The sequence below is a fragment of the Acomys minous genome, assembly GCF_964271855.1.
Source record: "Acomys minous genome assembly, chromosome: 6".
NCBI classification, from domain to species: domain Eukaryota; kingdom Metazoa; phylum Chordata; class Mammalia; order Rodentia; family Muridae; genus Acomys; species Acomys minous.
The window spans coordinates 79,566,138-79,586,063 of NC_140487.1; the positions used below are offsets into that span (position 1 = coordinate 79,566,138).

General features: G+C 44.3%; 1 protein-coding gene across 1 annotated transcript in view; it reads left to right on the forward strand.

The window, feature by feature from the left end:
- Positions 1-19,926, forward strand: part of CACHD1 (cache domain containing 1) — a 235,500-nt gene that overhangs the window by 199,813 nt on the left and 15,761 nt on the right. The window contains exons 14-23 of the mRNA XM_084784427.1: positions 2,469-2,611; positions 3,256-3,437; positions 4,602-4,712; positions 9,628-9,750; positions 11,232-11,331; positions 11,419-11,535; positions 15,935-16,095; positions 16,413-16,499; positions 18,332-18,448; positions 19,562-19,713. Coding sequence (XP_084640553.1) covers positions 2,469-2,611; positions 3,256-3,437; positions 4,602-4,712; positions 9,628-9,750; positions 11,232-11,331; positions 11,419-11,535; positions 15,935-16,095; positions 16,413-16,499; positions 18,332-18,448; positions 19,562-19,713 — 1,293 coding nt within the window. The remainder of the gene's footprint in view (positions 1-2,468; positions 2,612-3,255; positions 3,438-4,601; positions 4,713-9,627; positions 9,751-11,231; positions 11,332-11,418; positions 11,536-15,934; positions 16,096-16,412; positions 16,500-18,331; positions 18,449-19,561; positions 19,714-19,926) is intronic.

The window sequence follows — 19,926 nt, forward strand, 5'->3', positions numbered from 1 at the left end:
GCAGTTTTATTTGTATGTATGCACGTGTGTGTGTGTGTGTGTGTGTGTGTGTGTGTGTGTGCGTGTGTTTAAGTGTATAAACTTGTATGTCTATGTCCTAATCACAAAGGTTTGTGTCTGATACAGGGCTGTATTCTCCCCCTTTGTGCCTCAGCTGTCTTACTGCATCCACCTTTTTACAATGCCAGTCTCTGTGTCTATAAGGAAAGCCAGCTCCCCAAAGCATCTCTATTTTTCTTCACCCTGGCCCTCTTGGGACGCTCTTGACTGAACTGTATTTGTGTTCCACTGCTGTTTTCTTCCAGCTTATTTCTCCCTGCTCTGTGGCTGAATCCAAAGCATTCTAAGTACAAGCACACATACCCCCCCTCTCACACACACACACACACACACCCACACACACCCACACACACACACGTACACTTTCAGGGATGGACCACTGACTATGAAGACAAGTCAACAGCATGTTATGGGTCAGCCTTTGGAAGCCTCTACTTTGTACCTCCTTGATTACATGAGATGAGTACACTAGCAGTCTCCCAGGCCATCCTGTGAAAATAAGTAACATCAGGAGAAGCAACAGTTTCTTAGAATGCCATCCTACCAAGGACAACTAAATATCATAGATGCAATAGAGTAATAGATGCATAGAGTAATGTCTTTGAGGAAACACTGAAAACTTATATAATAGTGAAGAATAGAAGATTTAAAAAAAAAAACTCATAGAAGACAGACATCATCAATGCCACTTTTTATTTATTTATTTATTTATTTTACCATTCAAGTATTTACCAAACAAAAGGAAAAGGGGGCTGTGTACTTAAACTCTTCCAGTAGCTTTCTGGGTCTCAGAGGGGGAGGAAGTCAGATCCAATATCCTTAACAGGTGGGGCCTCAAGTAAATGAAAAGACCATCTCTGTCCTCCCAACGCAAGCCCATTGCGTCCTTAAGGTGGGATGGAGTCACATTGTGACTAGGCTCTCGCTTCCTCTCACTGGAAACTGCTTTTTACCACGCATACTGCCTCTCTGTGTGAGCCACATGAGAGAGTCATGCGGCAGGTCATGCTCTAGAAGAGACTCCCTTTGTCTGAGCTTAAAGCCATTCCTTCCCTTTAGTTTTGTTTTTTTGTTTTGTTTTGTTTTGTTTTGTTTTGTTTTGTTATTCTGTGCCTTTTCTATCTCTTGACTTAGGACCTAGCAAGAACTCCACCTAGCCTCAGCCCAAATTCGGTTTGGTTTGTTGTTTGTTTGTTTGTTTATTTGTTTGTTTTTTATGTCCACCACATAAAAGCTCACCAGGTTGCCAGGAGTGGGGGCCCATGCCTGTAATCCCAGGACTCAGGGAAGCATAGGCAGGTGGATCTCTGTGAGTTCAAGACTAGCTTGCTCTACAAAGTGAGTCCAGGACAACCAAGGCTACAGAGAAACCTTCTTGAAAAATCAAAACAAACAAACCAAGCTCACAGGTCACATTGAAACATCATATGGGAGAGCTATCAAAAGGAGTTTAAAACAAACAGAAAAAAACAAAAAACAACAGATTTTAATGAGATAAGACGTGTCGTAAAATACTGTATGTCACAGAAAACATATGGTGGTGCTTTATGACACATTTTAAAATACAGTCAGGCTTAGCATGGTGGTGCTTTTAAGCACTCAGTAAACAGAGGCAAGCAAATCTCTGCAGCTAGCCTGGTCTACAGAGAGAGTTCCAAGCCAACCAGCACCGGTTTCCAAATAAATAAAAATATGGTAAAGTTGAACCAAAAAAAATTTTTTAAACAAAAGTTTTAGCTTCATACTGTGAGTAATTGCAAGGATTTTGCCTCAAATAGGAAACTAGTTTTCATGTGGAAATAATATTTAGGGATGTATACAGGGAATACTCTATCAGCTTTGTTTTTGCCACGTTTGCCTGCCACCTGCGATAATAATTTTTTAATTTGATTTTTCCATTGACATCAACATTTCATCTTTCTTCTTCCTGAGTAACATTGCTAATGTGGATACAAATAGGTACCATGGATTGTGCCATTCTGCACTCACCTGTCAAGCACTGTTTGGCATCACCCTAGAGAACTGGTGTTGCTGTTTTCCCCTCTTTGTGATGCTTGCCCAACATCTCATGGCCTCGCAGATTTTGTCCAGGCAGGCTCCATGTTCGTGCCGCACCCTTTCCTAACAAAAACACAGCTTGCATATCTGACACTCCTGATTCCTGCGTCCTGCATTTGTGCCTCTTTGGGCGCATCCCCACCCTGCTTTACTCCCTGAAGGAAGAGAATGTGGCTTTTTTTTCCCCCTTCCCTTTTTCTTTTTGCTCTCACTGTCAAGCTCTTTGTGTCCTTGTGGAAGATACTAAGCCACCGTAGCAGACATGTTGGCAGAGCCTAAGTGATGCTTTTGTTTGGTGCCAAGATGAAGTCCCTGTGTTCTGAGGCCTGCTTTGTTGGGGTCCTTTTCAGAAAGTCCAACCGTCATGCTGTCTGCCGGCAGCTTTTCCTCCCCCTACGAGCACCTCAGTCAGCCAGAGACCAAGCGCATGGTGGAGCATTACACGGCCTATCTCAGTGACAACACTCGCCTCATCGCTAACCCGGGACTCAAAGTAAGTACTGGCCCGGGCCACATCTCGGGGGCCCGCTTTCCACAAGCCCAGGAGGGAAGGGGTGCTGACCAGGAACCTTTGAAGTATCAAACCCTGCTTGCATCTGGACCTATGCAGCCAAGAGGCAAAAAGGCAGAGTGTGGGCCCCGGGGCAGACTAGTCAGCCGTGACCCTTTTGATGGATCAGAAAGCCCAGTGGGCCTCAGGAAGAATCTACTACAGGTCTCATATGCACTGGGGTTTTCTAAGTAGAGTGTGTGGTAAACAGAGCAGAAAAAATTTACCACTCCATTTTTCCTATGGAAAAGAAGTATTCTGCAGTCTGTTGAGATAAATACAATAGTAAAATAGTAAAGAGGCAAAAGGCGCTGTGTGTCTAATGATTCACCACAGGAATGTTCTTAAACTGAGCCAGGCTGGCTAGGTGAACAACTGAGTAAGCACGCCTCCCCTGACTGTATTCTGTGAGCTTTTGTTTTCATCGAGTTTGGCCACATCCATCTGCTGTGGAAAGGTTTTCAAGAAGTAATTGGGCTTGGCTTCTCTGCGAGAGAACCTTGGGGAGCCCTGCCAGCAGCCCACACTCTTTTTCATGTGAGGTTTTTTTATAAAGGGGCCCTGCAATGTCTTCCTTTGTCTCTTAGTTCTCTGTCAGAAATGAAGTGATGGCGACCAGCCACGTCACAGATGAATGGATGACACAGATGGAAATGAGCTCCCTGAACACGTACATTGTCCGCCGTTACATAGCAACGCCCAATGGCGTCCTCAGAATCTATCCTGGCTCCCTTATGGACAAAGCATTTGATCCCACGAGGAGACAGTGGTGAGTCTGAGGGGCCTCGGTTCCCTGTTCCTCCTAGGCCTGGAGAGACATGATAAGTTCATACAGTAAAGGCACTATAGACACTCAGAAGACATTTCCAAGGAGGTAAATTTATTTTCAATATTTTTTAATAGTATCAGATTTGTAGGTTATTTTTTCTGACTGTAGTACTTTATCTCTCTATTGAAATTTTAGACTAAAATGTTTTACATTTATCCATTTTTTGACCCCTAAGGGCTTGCTTGATTCCACCGCATGACTGGAGGGTCATCTTGAATGAAATACTTCATTTTACTCCGTGTAATTATGGCATCAAATTGCACAGGTCGTGTATGACCTATGGGAAATCAGCACATAAAAATTTAGGAATATTATTTTTACTTCTGGGCTTTCTTTTCACACCAAAGCTAGCCAGGCACTATTGAATGGAGGCAGCGTAAGCCAGGAGCAGAGCTGCTTACCCTGTGTTGACGAGCAACCATCTTACTCGCGAGTCAGCTTTTCAGGCCCACTCCCACCTATAACAATCCTGTGTGATTTCTTTATGTTTATTAATTTATTTTCCTTCATTGATCCTTCTATAGTACTCTCTGAATCATCTGGATTACAGGTCTCAGTAAAAGCTCAGAGTCCCATATGTATTAGAACAGAAAAATCTCAGTTTCTCAACTCTATGTCGGTACTTTGTTGATCAGACATAAAAGGTGAGAATCTGGGTGCGACTACAGCTCAGTGGTAGAGCACTTCCCTAGCGTGGGTAAGCCATGAGTTCAAACCCCAACTCCTCAAAAAGAAGCAAAGAGCCAGAGAGATGGCTCAGAGGTTAAGAGCCATCTTCTTGCAGAAAAGTCAGGTTCAATTCCCAGTCCCACGTCAGGGGACCCAACACCTTCTTCTGGCCTCTACAGGCACCAGGCATGTACATGGTGCACAGACAGACAAGCAGACAAGACACACACACGCGTGCATGCGCACACATGCATACATGCACACAAACACACACATGATACCTTTTTTCCCTTTAACTTGAGGAAGATTTATTTTGATTTTTAAAATAATATCAGCACGGTTTATAATAAGTGTTTTTGAGCTACAAACTGCTCCTTGAAAATTACAGAGTAGTGTATGCCTAAAATCACGTGACTTTTCTTGGGTCTCTATTAGGTATCTTCACGCAGTAGCCAATCCAGGTCTGATTTCCTTGACTGGCCCTTACCTGGATGTTGGAGGAGCTGGCTATGTCGTGACAATCAGTCACACAATTCATTCATCCAGGTAACTATTTTCATTGATTTTTAGTCACTTAAAATCTTTTAAATTACATTTATTAATTTATTTGATGTGTATCTATGTGCGTGCATGCATGCACAGGAGACATGTGGAAGTAAGAGGACAACTGGGGACCAGGGATTGGGTCATCAGGTTTGATGAAGTCACCTTTGCCCACTGAGACCTCTCAGCAATCTTTTTCAGCCACCTTTAAATCCATCAAGAGTCTGGATCCCTGGTACTCACATAAAAACCAGAGTGGAGGGCAGAGAGATGGCTCAGTGGATGGGGCCACTAACTGCTCTTCCAGAGGACCTGGGTTCAAATCCCCACACCCACACAGCAACTCACAGCTATTTGTAATTCCAAGATCTGACACTCTCACATTCACACATGCAGGTAAAACACCAGTGCACATAAAATAAAGGTAAATAATTTTTTAAAGCAGGGTGCCTATGGCTGCCTGTAGAAATTCCAGTACTCAAGAGGTGAAGACAAGGCACACTAGGGGAAATGAGGCTAGCTAGACTGCCCAAATGCATGAGTCCTACGTCCAGTGGGAGACCCTGCCTCAGTAAGTCAAATGGAGAGTGATTGAGGAAGTTGTCATCAACCTCAGACCTCCATGCAGAATGCTTGGGTGCACCTGCACGCATACCTCACACATAGACACACGCAGAAAGGAAAACAAACACAACATCTTTTATTGCTTCAGTTGCTCTTGTTTTCAAGCAAAGGAGCATTTTTTAAAAATGATATACTGGAGCACCAGACTTGTATTTGTGTCTGACTCTTTAGAATTATATCAGCTGTTTGCATTGGTTTTCTGTCTTGTACTTTTGAACATGTCTCTTGAAAATAAGAGCCTTTTGATAACTCATGTTGTGGGAATGCTGGCTAATGTCAGTGTCGCTGGACATATATTAGAATGTGTTGCTGCAGACATCAGTTGGGATGGGAAGGCACATTGCTTTAATCCCTCCATTATTCAAATAGCTATTTCCTCTCAAGAAAGACCATATTTTGACTGACACCTGGCATGATGCCCTAAAATATAGAGGAAGCAGATTCTCTTGCTTTTCAGTGATGCTCATCATTCCTCAAGTGACTGATAACTAGTGAGAATTCCTCTGACATCAGTTCATTGAGAAAATAACTGGAAAGCAATTCCAGCCCCCCATGTTGCCTGCTGCCAGCCGAATGCTGGTTCTAGGGCAATGGCATCTGATTGACTGTCAGCTTCTCCCATAACACGGATTTCATACAGAAGCCCACAGCCCGCAAGCCTCACACGGAGTCCATCCTTCAGGACTCCTGTAGCACACCGTCTGGTGGCCGCACACCTGCACACATGTGTGGAGAGCGAGGTTCGTCCTCCCCCACACACAGTCTAATCAGTTGAGGAAAAGGAAATAAGACTGTTTCTTTCAGGAGCAGAGGCCGCCTCATCTTTGACTACAGTACGAGGGACCTGGGGTAGCTTTTCAAAGATACCAGTGAGGGATCCGATCAGGCCCTCCTCACAGCAGCTTCTTAGCCTTGCTTCTGCTGTGTCCTTTCGGTGCATGGCCAAAAGGCCAATTCATGAGTTTCTATGTATGTGTGTAAGCATTTTTGTTGAGAATGAGATAAGTGTGAGAAATTTCATCAGCTTCCTTTGCCAACCTTTATGGCGTTGGCTCGACTGAAGCATGATGGGGAAACACAGTGACTTTTCGGATGCAACAGTTTCCGTTCGCTTCTTTGGTCACCTTTCTGTTTAACCTGTGAGTTTTAACAGCAACAAAAATCCAGTTTCAGTCCTAGACTCGAAGGCACTGTAAATACAGATCCCTTAGGATGAGCATATTGCTTTGGCCCTGCTTAAAATGTAACCCACACCCCCCATCGTGGGGATATTTATGCTAAGCTGGGTGCGATTTAACTAGTTAGAGCTGTGACTTTTTCTTTCATCACAGTTTAGATCCAAATCAATATTCTATTCTTTTGCTCAGCCAAAGCTCCTGCGGTCTTATGCTGATGGAGAGGCTTGACAAAGGTGCCAGTTTGCGAAACATTATAAACATACATAAACAGTAAAGCTGTGTGAGTGCATGCGTGCGTGTGTGCGTGCGTGCGTGCATGTGTGTGTGTGTGTGTGTGTGTGTGTGTGTGTGTGACTATAAACAATCCTCTTTGGTTTTGTTTCCTCACTAGGCCAGAGGGGTATTAGAGCTTATCTCAAATAATTACTTTGCTGATTAAATTAAGTAATATGTAAAGCTCTTAGGACAGTGCCGGGAACACGGGAAGTGGGCACTGAGTTAGAGGTGATGCCTGGGAGAGTGCTTAGTCCTGAAGTTACAGTGACACTGTCCTAAGTGCACAGTGATAAGTAAACAGCGGCTATTTTATTTTTATGCTGTTCAAGCTCTGAACTTGGGCGTTTGAACTGGTGAGAAGGAAGAGCTGGTTCAGACACTCTACTTGTCTGAAGCTCACCCACGCACCCTTGGTGTCAGATGTGCCTTGGTGGAGAGTGAGGGGAGGGCTTCCCAGCTCAGCGCTCACCTGTCACTCCAGCTAGCAGCCTGGTAATATAACTGGGCATTCGTACTGAATGGTGACACTACTGGAGATAAAGGGCGTAGTCACACAATCTCAACAGGGAAAATTGCTTACATGTATTACCATCAGCCTGCCCTATTATATTTAGAAATGTAGACTTGGCTGGATAGTTCTATAAAATTCTCTGAGTTGCTATGGTAACAGTATGCCTATCTGCAATTCAGGTAAAATACAGATCTTACACGGGCAGATGCATGCTATTAACTTCAGCATCTACTGGCTCTACTGGTGCAGGTAGCTGCCATTCAGAGGAGGTTGAGAAATAAAATATCCCAAAATTCCTGAGCAGTCCTTTTCACTGAAGGCACTACATAGTATTGTAGAAAAGTGCCAGCCTCGGGTACTGCTCTGGATAAAGGGAAAGGGTGGTGTCTAAGTCTCTTAACCATTCTCAGGCTAACTTTTTCCTTCATAAAACACAAACTACAATTCTTTCCTAGTTTCTTCCACAGAAATTAAATAATGTAAAACTGCTTACAGCCCTGCATGTCTGACTTAGCAGCTTTGGGAATTAGACAGTAAATTTCTGTCCATGTATACACTAATTGCTCCATGACGCTGGCCAAATGCCTCACTCTTCCAAGCTTCAGTGCCCACACATTGATAAAGCTTCCAAAACTTACCACAAAGGGGGCTAGAGAGATGGCTCGGCAGTTAAGAGCATTTGTTCTTACAGGAGACCCAGTTGGTTCCCAGCACCAGTTCCAGGGAGTGTGATGTCCTTTTCTGGCCTCCAGGGTACCAGTCACGCGTGTGGCATACATATATAACAACACATGTAGACAGACAGACAGACAGACAGACAGACAGACAGACAGACAGACACACACACACACACACACACACAGAGAGAGAGAGAGAGAGAGAGAGAGAGAGAGAGAGAGAGAGAGAGAATATTAAAATAAAGGCTACTGTGAGAGTGGGCTAGGTTGTCACTTAGTTCATAGAATGCCTCTCTGGCAGTAGGCCCCCAGTTTTAAATCCCAGTACTGTGGAAAGCAAAGAAAAAGACCACCATAAAATAGTTATGTTAGGAATAATGTCACTTGTTCCTTTTGGTATTTTCTAGGTAATCAGGCAGGTAGATGGTTGTAGATGTTGGACTCTTAGTGGTCCATGTTGGCAAACCCTTCTGTACTCCACAGAGTCACTTCTGGTTTCTCAGTGTTTGCTGTATGTAAGACGACCTGCTAAACATTGTAAGCACTATCACTTTTAATTTCAGTAGAAGGCTTATTTTTTTAAAGGTACTACTATGATCTCCCTTTTCATATGAAGAACTAAAGCTTTAGGAAGACCAAATAGCATCCAGGTACCACATAAATAAAACCAGCTATACCAGGACTTGATGCCATGTTTTCCAGAAAGTTAGCCAGGAACACCAGGCTTTCCTACCCAGCTTTACCTGCAGTCTCCTCCTTCAAGAGCAGTGGTGCTATAGCATAGAGGGTGTGCTGGCCTGCAATGCAGAAGACTCCTTCTTACATATAACTGGGTTTTTTTTTCTTTATTTTTATACAATGTTATGTCTGCATGTACACCTGCATGCCAGAAGAGGGCACCAGATCTCATTATAGATGGTTGTGAGCCATCATGTGGTTGCTAGAAATTGAACGTAAGACCTTTGGAGGAGCAATCAGTGCTCTTAACCTCTGAGCCATCTCTCCAGCCCCATATAACTGTTTTGTGTAGAGTCCACCATGGTGTTGTAGAAAGAAAACTAGATAGTGGCTTTGATAAGTATTGTGTGGCCTTACTGTGCTCCCTCAGTCTCCAGAAGCCCTGTTTCCTTACCAGAACAGTGAAGGAAGTAGTTAATGGCAGCCACTCAGGTTTCTTTTCTAGAAGTTTGCTGACAGTAACCTGTGATGGATCAGTGGGTAAGGGGACCTGCTGGGACCTTGATGACCTGAGTTAGAACCCTGGGGCCACATGGCGAAGGAAGAGAACTTAACTCCCCCAAGTTGTCCTCTTCTCTACACGTACTGTGGCAAGCATGCACCCACATACATGAATACATATGTACTTACATACATAATCTTTTAAAATTTTATTTTAAGTAGCCATGCCAGCAACTGCTCACTCTTACACTCTGCTAAAAATCCCAGCCACTCTGAACATGCTGGGGGTCAGGGGTGGCCATATTCCACAACTGCTCAGAAAGCCATAAGTAAAGTCTTAATGTTTTCTCTTAAGTCATCTTCATATTAGGCTCAGTCAGTGACAATTACAGGCTGGGAAATGGGAGGGTGTGTTTCTGACACGAGACAACGTTGTGCTTACTCTAACTCGTGTTGGTCTCTTTCACATCAAGTACTCAGCTGTCTTCCGGACACACTGTGGCTGTGATGGGCATTGACTTCACACTGAGGTACTTCTACAAGGTTCTGATGGATCTCTTACCAGTTTGTAACCAAGATGGTGGCAACAAAATAAGGTAAGCCCTCAAAGGACACCATTTCCTGTCTACTCCCAAAATAAGAACAAGTCAGCATCAGATGTAAACCACGTAGTTATGATCAGTACAGGAAATTGAGTCCATGGCCTGGTTTGGGGAGGGGGGGGGAGTCCTATTAAGACATATGGAAGAGCACATGCTGTGTGCATTGGTAGAGGTCAGAGGACAACTTTAGGTATCTGTTTGAGACAGGTCCCTTAATTCATGGCTTCAGACACCAGACTCCCTGCCCTATGAGCTTTTAAGGGTTCATTAGAGAGCGTGCTACTGGGCGATGGCAAGGCAAGTGTTTTTTTCCACTGAGCCATCTCTCCTGCCCTTCTTTCCTTTTTTCAAAGGTGTGTGCTGTTTATTATTTAGGCAGACAGACACAGCATATTGCAGAAGAAATAGCATAGGGCCCCAAAGCCTTGTTTCTCTTAGAGTCAGTGATTAGAAGCTCCTCTCAACTTTGGTATTGAGAAGAGCAGAGGGCAGGTTCTCTCCGGCAGCACTTTTGATGTTAACTTAGTCATTAAGCCAATCTTCGTGAAATTTCAGCTGCTTAGACTGCACTTTTGCATTTTCCCAGAAAGCTGCTGGCAGAACTGTGAGACTTTGCCTGCTGAATTCAAAAGAAAATGTCTGATCAAAGCAAGGGCATTCCCTTGAATCAGCGCACGCTGCTTTTTAAAATAGCTTCTGAGTTCAGTCTTGTGCTCCACGCTTCGTGTCACTGCTGAAGCTCACACTCGTGCTTACTAGCCACAGTCAGGCTTCCTGGCCGTTGCTATGACTAATGCTGAGGGGAAGAAAGCAGAAGATAGTCTTGATTAAAGTAGCTCTAGCTCTACTTAGTGTTCCTACGAGGACCTTTTTTATACACTCAATGTTGTATTTTATTCATGTTTGTGTCTGTAGATACCTGTCTACTTGTTTCCTCAAAAAAAAAGAAAGAAAGAAAGAAAAAGAAAAGAGCTAGCATCCTCCTAATATCTTTGCAAAAAGATTTCAATACATTCTTCACACTTGAATTGGATAGGCACATCCTCTAGGACAGTAGTTCTCAACCTATGGGGGGGGTCAAATGACCCTTTCACAGGGGTCTCCTAAAGCCATCAGAAAACATAGATGTTTACACCATGATTCATAACAGGAGCAAAATGACAGTTATGAAATAGCAATGAAAATAATTTATGGTTGGGGCGGGGGTCACCACAGCATGAGGATCTGTATTAAAGGGTCACACCATTAGGAAGGTTGAGAACCACTGCCCTATGAACTAACTATATAGGTGACCACAGAGCAATATGTTACTCTTACCATACTCTGAAGGCCAGGTAGTCTGTCACCTCAGGAAAAAGATGTCTGCTTGCATAAGTCTAGATCAATGCAGTTTGTTCTGAGGCAGGTACAGTTGAGTGTTCTCTGAAAGCATGGCAGTCACTTGTGACTGAAGGACATCACTTGTTTTGGGTCAGGTGCTTCATCATGGAGGACAGAGGTTATCTGGTGGCTCATCCAACCCTCGTTGACCCCAAAGGTCATGCGCCTCTGGAGCAGCAACACATCACCCACAAGGTATTCATTGGCCCAGCGGGTCGGCTCCATCTGCAGCAGCCTGGAGAGAGTTACCTGACACTGTCTTCTGTCTTGTGGCCTTGGCAGGAGCCCCTCGTAGCAAACGATATCCTGAACCACCCCAACTTTGTGAAAAAGAACCTATGCAACAGCTTCAGTGACCGAACAGTGCAGAGATCTTACAAGTTCAACACTAGCCTGGTGGTAAGCCGCGTGCGAGCGCCGGCCTCTGTGTGGGCTGAGAAGGGCATAATGCCTGTGCCTGCTCCCTTGCCTAGGAGTCACGGAACCTCGGGATTGGGAAGGACTTTAGTAAAACCCTCACTCTGGTAATTATAGGGCAAAAGGCCAGGAGAGGACAGGGACTGTCTGAAAGTCATGGGGTTGGTACTCTGCTTTGGTTAATACACCAACTGTCTCAGTTATGGTTCCCTACAGCAGTGCATCTCAACCTGTAGGTTGTGACCCCTTTGGAGGTCAAATGATCTTTTCACAGGGGTCGAATGTCAGATATCTTGCGTATCAGATATTTACTTTACAATTCCTGACAGTAGCAAACGTATAGTTATGAAGTAGCAATGGAAATAATTTTATGGGTGCTGGGGATCATCAGAAACATGAGGAACTGCATTAAAGGGCTGCAGCATTAGGAAGGTTGGGACCCACGGCATTAGAGGAACAGAACTTATAAAATGAATATATATATGAGAGAGAGGGTGCAGGGGGGAGGGCAGGGCTTACAGGCCTCTATTTAACTGTGGTCCAGCTAGTTAACAGTGGCTGTCTACCAACTGAATGTTCAAGAATCCCATAGTTAGTCAGTTCACAGGGCTGGATGTCTCAGCTAGTTATCAGTATATGCTGGAATCCAGAAGGAGTAGGTTAGAATTCCAGTAGAGAGAGGGGGGGGAGGGAGGGAGGGAGGAAGGGAGACAGACAGACACAGAGAGAGACAGAGAGAGAGAGAGAGGGAGGGAAAGAGAGAGCTTCCTGTTTGTATATCCTTTATGAAGATGTGGCCCAGAGTCAAAGTGGATCTCCTTCCCACCTCCAAGACCCAGGTTAGAAGTGAGTCTTCCCACTTCAAATGATTTAACTAAGGGGAAAAAAATCTCTCACAGGTGTGCCTGGGCTTTAGCTAATTCCAGATGTATTCAAGTTGACAACTAAGAAAGTCCATCCCACCAACCCATCCCTTACCCCTTTGACGTCTCTCCTGAGGGCTGTTCCCGTTCTCTGTACAAATGTCTATGGTTCTATGGGCTCCTGTCTCCTAGATAAGATTCAGCTGCCTGGATTCCAAAGGCCAGCCTACGTCAGCCATTGACTTCCCATCTGATCATGGGGAATCCTGTGGGAATCATCCTGAAAGTATTTGTTCGTTTGTTTTTATAGCTTATGGCATTCTACATATTTTGACTTGCTGCAAAATTTACATGGCTAAATATCTAACTGTATTCTTAAAACTGTGACTGAATCTAGTTAGGAAAGAACAAAAACGGAGAGTGTGTTGGCGACAGAACTAACATGCAAAAACTTACTGACAGGAAGCAACTTTCTAGTTTACATAGGCATGTATGTTTGCCAATCATTAAATGTGCACTTAAAAATTAATTTATTTCGGGCTGGAGAGAGATGGCTCAGCAGTTAAGAGCACTGCCTGCTCTTTCAGAAGGAGCTGGCCGGGTTCAGTTCCCAGCATCTACATGACAACTCAAAACTGTCTATAACTCCAGGCCCAGGAGATCTAGAGCCCCTACACAGACAGCCATGCAGCCCAGACACCAATGCACATGAGACTGAAAGAAATAGATCTTTAAAAAGTAAAATAAATTTAATGTGCTGGATTAAATTGAAAATCTTAAATATCATGAAGTTGATTGTGAAAAGCAGTTTCCCAGTGGAAAAGAGGAGCTTTTCCTGGTTACCTCAACATGTAAGGCTACAAAGTTCCGTGCCCAAGGCCACTATGACTTCCCCCCTTTATTTTGAGCCACAAGATGAGGAGAAGTGGGGCAGTTATTTCTATGAAGGTCTGGCTCTTTTTATGTGTGTAGTTCATTTCTACAATGGTTTCCAGAGTCCTCTGTAGGCAAAGCGGCAAGGCTGGAGTAGAAACATTTCTGGAAGGCACGTTCTAGTTGAATGGGAATTAGAATAATTTATCTCCTATCACCTTTTCGGTTGTACTGTGTGTAGGTGTACAGATGTGCAAAGACTAGCACATGTGCAACGGTTAGAAAACAGCTCACAGGAGTCGGTTCTTTCTCACCTCCATGTTGCTCCCCAACATGAAACTCAGGTTGTCAGTATGGGTGGCAGGTACCTACACCCACTGTACTATTTCACCAGACCAGGGAGAGGTAATTTATTTCTTTCTTTTAAGATTTATTTATTTATTTATTATGTATACAGTGCTCTGTCTGCATGTATACCTGCAGGCCAGAAGAGGGCATCAAATCACATTATAGATGGGTGTGAGCTACCATGTGGTTGCTGGGAATTGAACTCAGGACCTTTGGAAGAGCAGTCAGAGCTCTTAACCTCTGAGCCATCTCTCCAGCCACGAGAGAGAATTTCTTAACAGCTGAAGTTTTCTCCCTAAATACAGTTGGAGCATTGTGGGTAGTGGAGCTTTAGAACATCATAAGCTGTGTCACCGCACGTCCCAGAAATAGGAGTCTCCACACAGGACAAAACTCATCCAGAATCTAAGAGTCTGTGCTACAACCCTCAAAGTTGGGCTCCTGGTCACACACATTTTAAGAGATGAATAACACGGACATCAGTGTGAGTTGAAATAATTTGCCTAGGACATTTGACACAAGTGCAGAAAGATGCTTGGCATATGACATCATAATATAGTCTGTGAGTTTTTGTGGCACTCTTAGAAGCTGCCCATCACCTTCCCTAGCTATGGAATGAAGAAACGGAGTCTTAGTTCAGTGTCAACGGTGTAGAAGCAAGAAATCAATCTGTCTCTCGAGCTAATTAGGTTTGCTTAAGAAACAAGCTTTCTTCTCTGACAAAAGCAGCCAAAGGGCCCAGGGGTTCATTCTGGCCGCACAGTTCAAGGGTACAGTGTACCTCACAAGAGAAACCAAGGACATAGGAGCTTTGTAAAGCAGCTGCTTACAGTGCAGCCACAATCAGGAAGCCAAGAGCATGAGTGCAGGAAGGCAGGCTGCTGCTCAGCTCCATTTATGCTGTTGCACAGTGCAGGATCCGGCTAGGGAATGGTGCCACCCAGAGTGGGTGAGTCTTTCTCCAGAAGCTAATCCCACCCCCCAACACACTAAGCAATAGTTAACAGTAACCAACAGTGTTATCTTGTTTCTTAAGGTTATAAAAGTAGGAGCTGAAGAGATGGTTCAGCAGTTAAGAGCACTTGCTGCTCTTTAGAGACCCTGGGTTCAAGCCCTAGCATCCACATGGCCACTCAAACACATCTGTGACTCCAGTTCCAGGGAATCCGAAGCCTTCTTGTCGCCTCTGCAGCCCCAGGCACTGCCATGGTGCACAGACATAAATGCAGGCACTACAACCATGCACATAAAATAAAATTTTAAAATATAAATAAAAAGCATAACAAAATTATCTATGACAATTTACATTTATGTAAATAATTGTGTGAATAGATGTAATATATAATTGTAATTATGTAAATAGATTAAATATAATATATATATCAACTATTAAGTTAAAATTGTATCTTACTGATAGAATTATCTGTAATTTCTTTCTCACCAAAGTGAAGAAAACAAAATTATTTAACAAGCAGTGCTTTTCTGGGCCAGGCCACATTTTGTTTGTTTTTAGTTTGTTTTGTTTTTTGCTTGTTTGGCTTTTTTTGTTTGTTTAGGGTTTTTTTGTTTTGTTTTGAGGGGGTTGTTTGTTTTTTGGGGGGCTGGTATTTTTGTTTGTTTGGTTTGGTTTGGTTTGATTTTTTTGAGACAAGGTTTCTCTGTGGAGCCTTGGCTATCCTAGACTCACTTTGTAGACCAGGCTGGCCTCAAACTCACAGCAATCCGCCTGCCTCTGCTTCCTGAGTGCTGGATTAAAGGCGTGTGCCACCATGCCGCTCTCTGGCTCGGATTTTAAAAATGACTCTAGGGGCTGGAGAGATGTCTCAGTGGTCCTGAGCTCTTGTTGCTCTTCCAGAGGACTCAACTTTGGTTCCCATCACCCATGTCAGGAAACTCATAAGCACCTGTAACTGCCCCCCCAAGAGCTCCAACACTCTATTCTAGCCTCTACAAACACATGTGGCACACACAGACATACACATATATAAAAATAAATTGAATAAAAATGTGCAACAGTGGCTGTGTGATGCTATAAATCAGAATCTAAGCTATTCTATCCTTTCTGCAAGAGAGGGCCAAGTCACCAGGTGGTGGTGGCCTTTAATCCTAGCACAGGGAGGAAGAGGCAGGAGGATTTCTGAGTATGAAGGCAGCCTGGTCAATAGAGTGAGTTCCAGGCCAGCCAAGATTACACAGAGAGAAACTCTTGTCTTGAAAAGCCACAGAGAGGAAGGGTGGGAGGGATGGGCGTCTGTGCACTGCCGTCTGTCATGTCTGACCCCTCGTCTCTTCTGAAGGGGGATTTGACGAACCTTGTGCATGGCAGCCACTGTTCTAAGTACCGCCTGACGAGGATACCCGGAACCAATGCGTTTGTCGGCATCGTCAACGAGACCTGCGACTCTCTCGCCTTCTGCGCTTGCAGCATGGTAGACCGTCTCTGTCTCAACTGCCACCGGTGGGCTGGACTCTGTTCTTGGACCGTTTAATATTTTAACCAATGCCAGGCATTTTCAGCAGAGGGGGTGGGGGCATGTCCTGAGGAAGGGAAAGTCCAGGGTCACAGAATCCTTTAGCTCCATGCTATTCACACAACCTTTGTCACCACTGCTACAGATTCAGGCCAAATGCAATTTAAATCTTTGGCCATGGCTTCATTTTCACCGTCAGTTGTAACTGGCAAAGGTTTTTTTTTTTTTTAATCTTAATTTCCTAGTGTGTGTATGATATTCTGCTAACACCTACCTCTGACTAGTAATTCTGTTTGCTTTTCAGAATGGAGCAAAATGAATGTGAATGTCCCTGTGAGTGCCCCCTGGAGGTGAATGAGTGCACTGGCAACCTCACCAATGCAGAGAACAGGTAAAGGGGTATGTGTGTGTGTGTGTGTGTGTGTGTGTGTGTGTGTGTGTATGCGCGTGTGTGTATGCATGTGTGTGCATGCGCGTGTGTGTGCATGCACGTGTGTGTGCATGCGCGCGTGTGTGCGTGTACACTGGCAACCTCACCAATGCAAAGAACAGGTAAAAGTGTGTGTGTGTGTGTGTGTGTGTGTGTGTGTGTGTGAATGCATTTGTGCGTGTGTGTATGCATGTGTGCGTGTGCACGCATGTGTGTTTATGCATGCGTGTGTTTGTGCATGCACTGGCAACCTCACCAATGCAGAGAACAGGTAAAAGGGTGTGTGTGTGTGTGTGTATGCATCTGTGTGTGCATGTGTGTGTGTGCATGCACTGGCAACCTTACCAATGTAGAGAACAGGAAAAGTGTGTGTGTCTGTGTGTGTGTGCTTATATTTATATATGTGCATGTGCACTAGGTGCATGTACATACATGGATATATGTGTATATGTATAATCTCCATATTATCATCATGTTGTCTATAAAATTGTTTTGGGTTAATAGTGTACAAAAGTGCTTTGTTCTAATGATGAACCTGATCAGTAAGACAGATTTCAAATAATGCCTGCCTTGAGGTTCAAATATATATGCTGTGAAATGTTAAGCATGTATGTGCAAGCCAGGCATGGTGGTGCAAGCCTTTAATCCCAGCACTCAGGGAGACAGAGGCAGGTGGATCTTTATGAGTTTGAGGCCAGCCTGGTCTATAAAGTAAGTCCAGGACAGCCAGGGCTACACAGAAAAATCCTGTCTTGGAAGAAAAAGTGTATATGCAGTTAGGTGTGGTGGTACATGCCCTTGGTCCCAGCAGAGGCAGGCAGACCAGACAAGTCTACAAGGTGAGTTCAGGACAGCCAGGGCTCTGTTACACAGAAAAACTCTATCTCAAAAGGAAAGAAGAAAAGAAGAGTGTGTGCTATATTAAAGCTGAAGAGATGGTTCGGGTGGGTGAAGTTCTTGTACAAATGTGAGCACTTGTGAATAGCTCTCCACACCCCTGTAAAATCTAGCCAGTGACATGTGCCTGTAACCCCAACCATCCAGAGAACAGACAGGCAGACCCCAATCTAGCTAAATCCAGGAGGTCTATGTTCAGTGAGAGACCCTGCCTCAAAATAGCGCAATAGAGAAAGACTCCCAATATAATAAAAACAAATAAGCATTTTCTATGTGTCTACCATGTATCAGTGACTTTACATTTAGTCAGTTTTTTTTAATTTACTGTATGATAAATAAACAGGTGCTGTCATATGTGCTTATACAATACATATGCTCATGCATGGAATGGTGATTTTTTTATATTATGGATAAGTTTTTAATATTAGGCTAGATTCCTTTCCTAGAACGTAAAGGAAACACTCAGTGTTGTGTGTATATGTAAACCACCATAATATACGTTTGTTAAGCATAGAAAACACTATCTAAAAGGGATCCTCATTAAACTTCACAGTCGTTATCCCAGAAAAGTAAGATTGAAGGTTGTGAACACAGAAGGTTGAGCATATTTTAGATTTATACATTCCTGTTGTGTTAAGTGCTTATGATATTAGGTAGGTGTGAGTGTGTATGTGTGTGTGTGTGTACATATAAGCACATATGTATTATTTCTATTGTGCACAAACATAAAGAAATTAAGCAACTCAGTAGTTAAATGGATTGACCCAAGGCCTCACTGAGTGGCAAAGCCACCCATACAAATATAAAAACTCAGATTTGTCTGACATTATCACAGACCTAGGTGTTTGGGATATGGGTGTCATTGCCCCTAACCTCCACACTTGCTTCCTGCATAGAAACCCAAGTTGTGAGGTACACCAGGAGCCAGTGACGTACACAGCTATTGACCCTAGCCTGCAGGATGCCCTGAAGCAGTGTGTCAACAGCAAGTGCAGCCAGAGGATGAAGAGTGGGTACGTGACCTTCCCTGAGATCAGTGCCCGGCAACCATACTGAGCATCTGCAGCCCGTGCTTGGGTTCCTGGTCTTCATGCCTTAAAGCTATAGCCTTGGGGGAGGGAGGATGACTCTTAGGCTCTAAGCCTTTTGTACCCCAGGTGAAATATTCCATTCCCACTGGCTACAGGTATTTGGCATTCATGCTATAGGCTTTTAAAAAGGGGGCCTCTGCTATGGGTGGGATGTTTTTGTTTTTGTTTTGCTTTAATAAGCAAAGTGCAAGAGATGTTGCAAGGGATTAGGATCTCCTGGGATTCCAAGCAAGACCCAGCAGCCACCAAGGGAAGTATTTCAAAACTCACCAGTTTTCCCATCTTAGAAAGCACATCTGCCCTGGGCAGTTTTGAGGTGCTGTGTCCCCTGCTGCAGGCTGCTCCCCTTTAGGCATCTTGGACTAGGCAAGGGGCAGGGGCTGTAGCAGATCTGGGGGACGGGGGTTGTGCTCTCTGGCCCTGGTTGCTATGCGATCAGGCAAAGCGAGGGCACAGAGGGCACAGTTAGCCTTGCATTCGGTTGAGCTGAGGAAAGGTTACCCTAGCACTGATTAACATGGGTCCTCATGCTGCATTTAGCAGCACTGCCACTGGTGTAATTTCCTAGGAGCACCGCCATGCATGCAGCCCACAAGACTGGAAATGAGGAAATCTCTTTTAAACGGACTAATATTTCCTGAATATACTTTACTATTATTTTCTTCCCCCCCAAAAAAAACCCCCAAAACAATAACTACTACACACTTGAGACATGTTAGACCAAAACCAAGCAAATGTGGGAGCCATTTGCCTTTGATCTTTTGAGATGCTTTTGAACAAGACCCACTAATTCATGTGTGGAGATTGTAAGGTTCCTCAGAGAGCACGTGGCCTTCTTTCGTTCTCAAGTGGCCAAGAGGCATGCAATAGCCATTCCCAGGCAAACAACTGCTAGCACCACCTGATGTGGAAAGGGCCCAGACAGGCTGCTGTTCAGAGCAATGCCTGTCATCAGTAGAGCCCCAAGATCTGGCTAACAGCCAGCTCACCTGCTCTCTGCCCTTGCTGCTTTCTGAACCATTGCTGATCTGACAGGGACTGTTTCGGTGTGCTGGACTGTGAATGGTGTGTGGTGGACAGTGACGGAAAAACTCACCTGGACAAATCCTACTGTGCACCTCAGAAAGAATGCTTCGGAGGGATCGTGGGAGCCAAAAGTCCCTACGTTGATGACATGGGAGCCATCGGTATGTTGATTAGGGACCCACGATGATTTGACTCTTCAATGCAAATTTCCGCCTGTATCCTGGGACTGAAGTCTTTATAATCCTCTGCCCAACTTCCCTGATCTGTTCGCCAGTCATCCTCAGTTATAAAACCAAGGCAGATAATTATCGTCAGAGCTGGCTACGCACACTGTGCAGTGAGCAGCAATCATGCTGCCAAATTTTGAAAGCCTG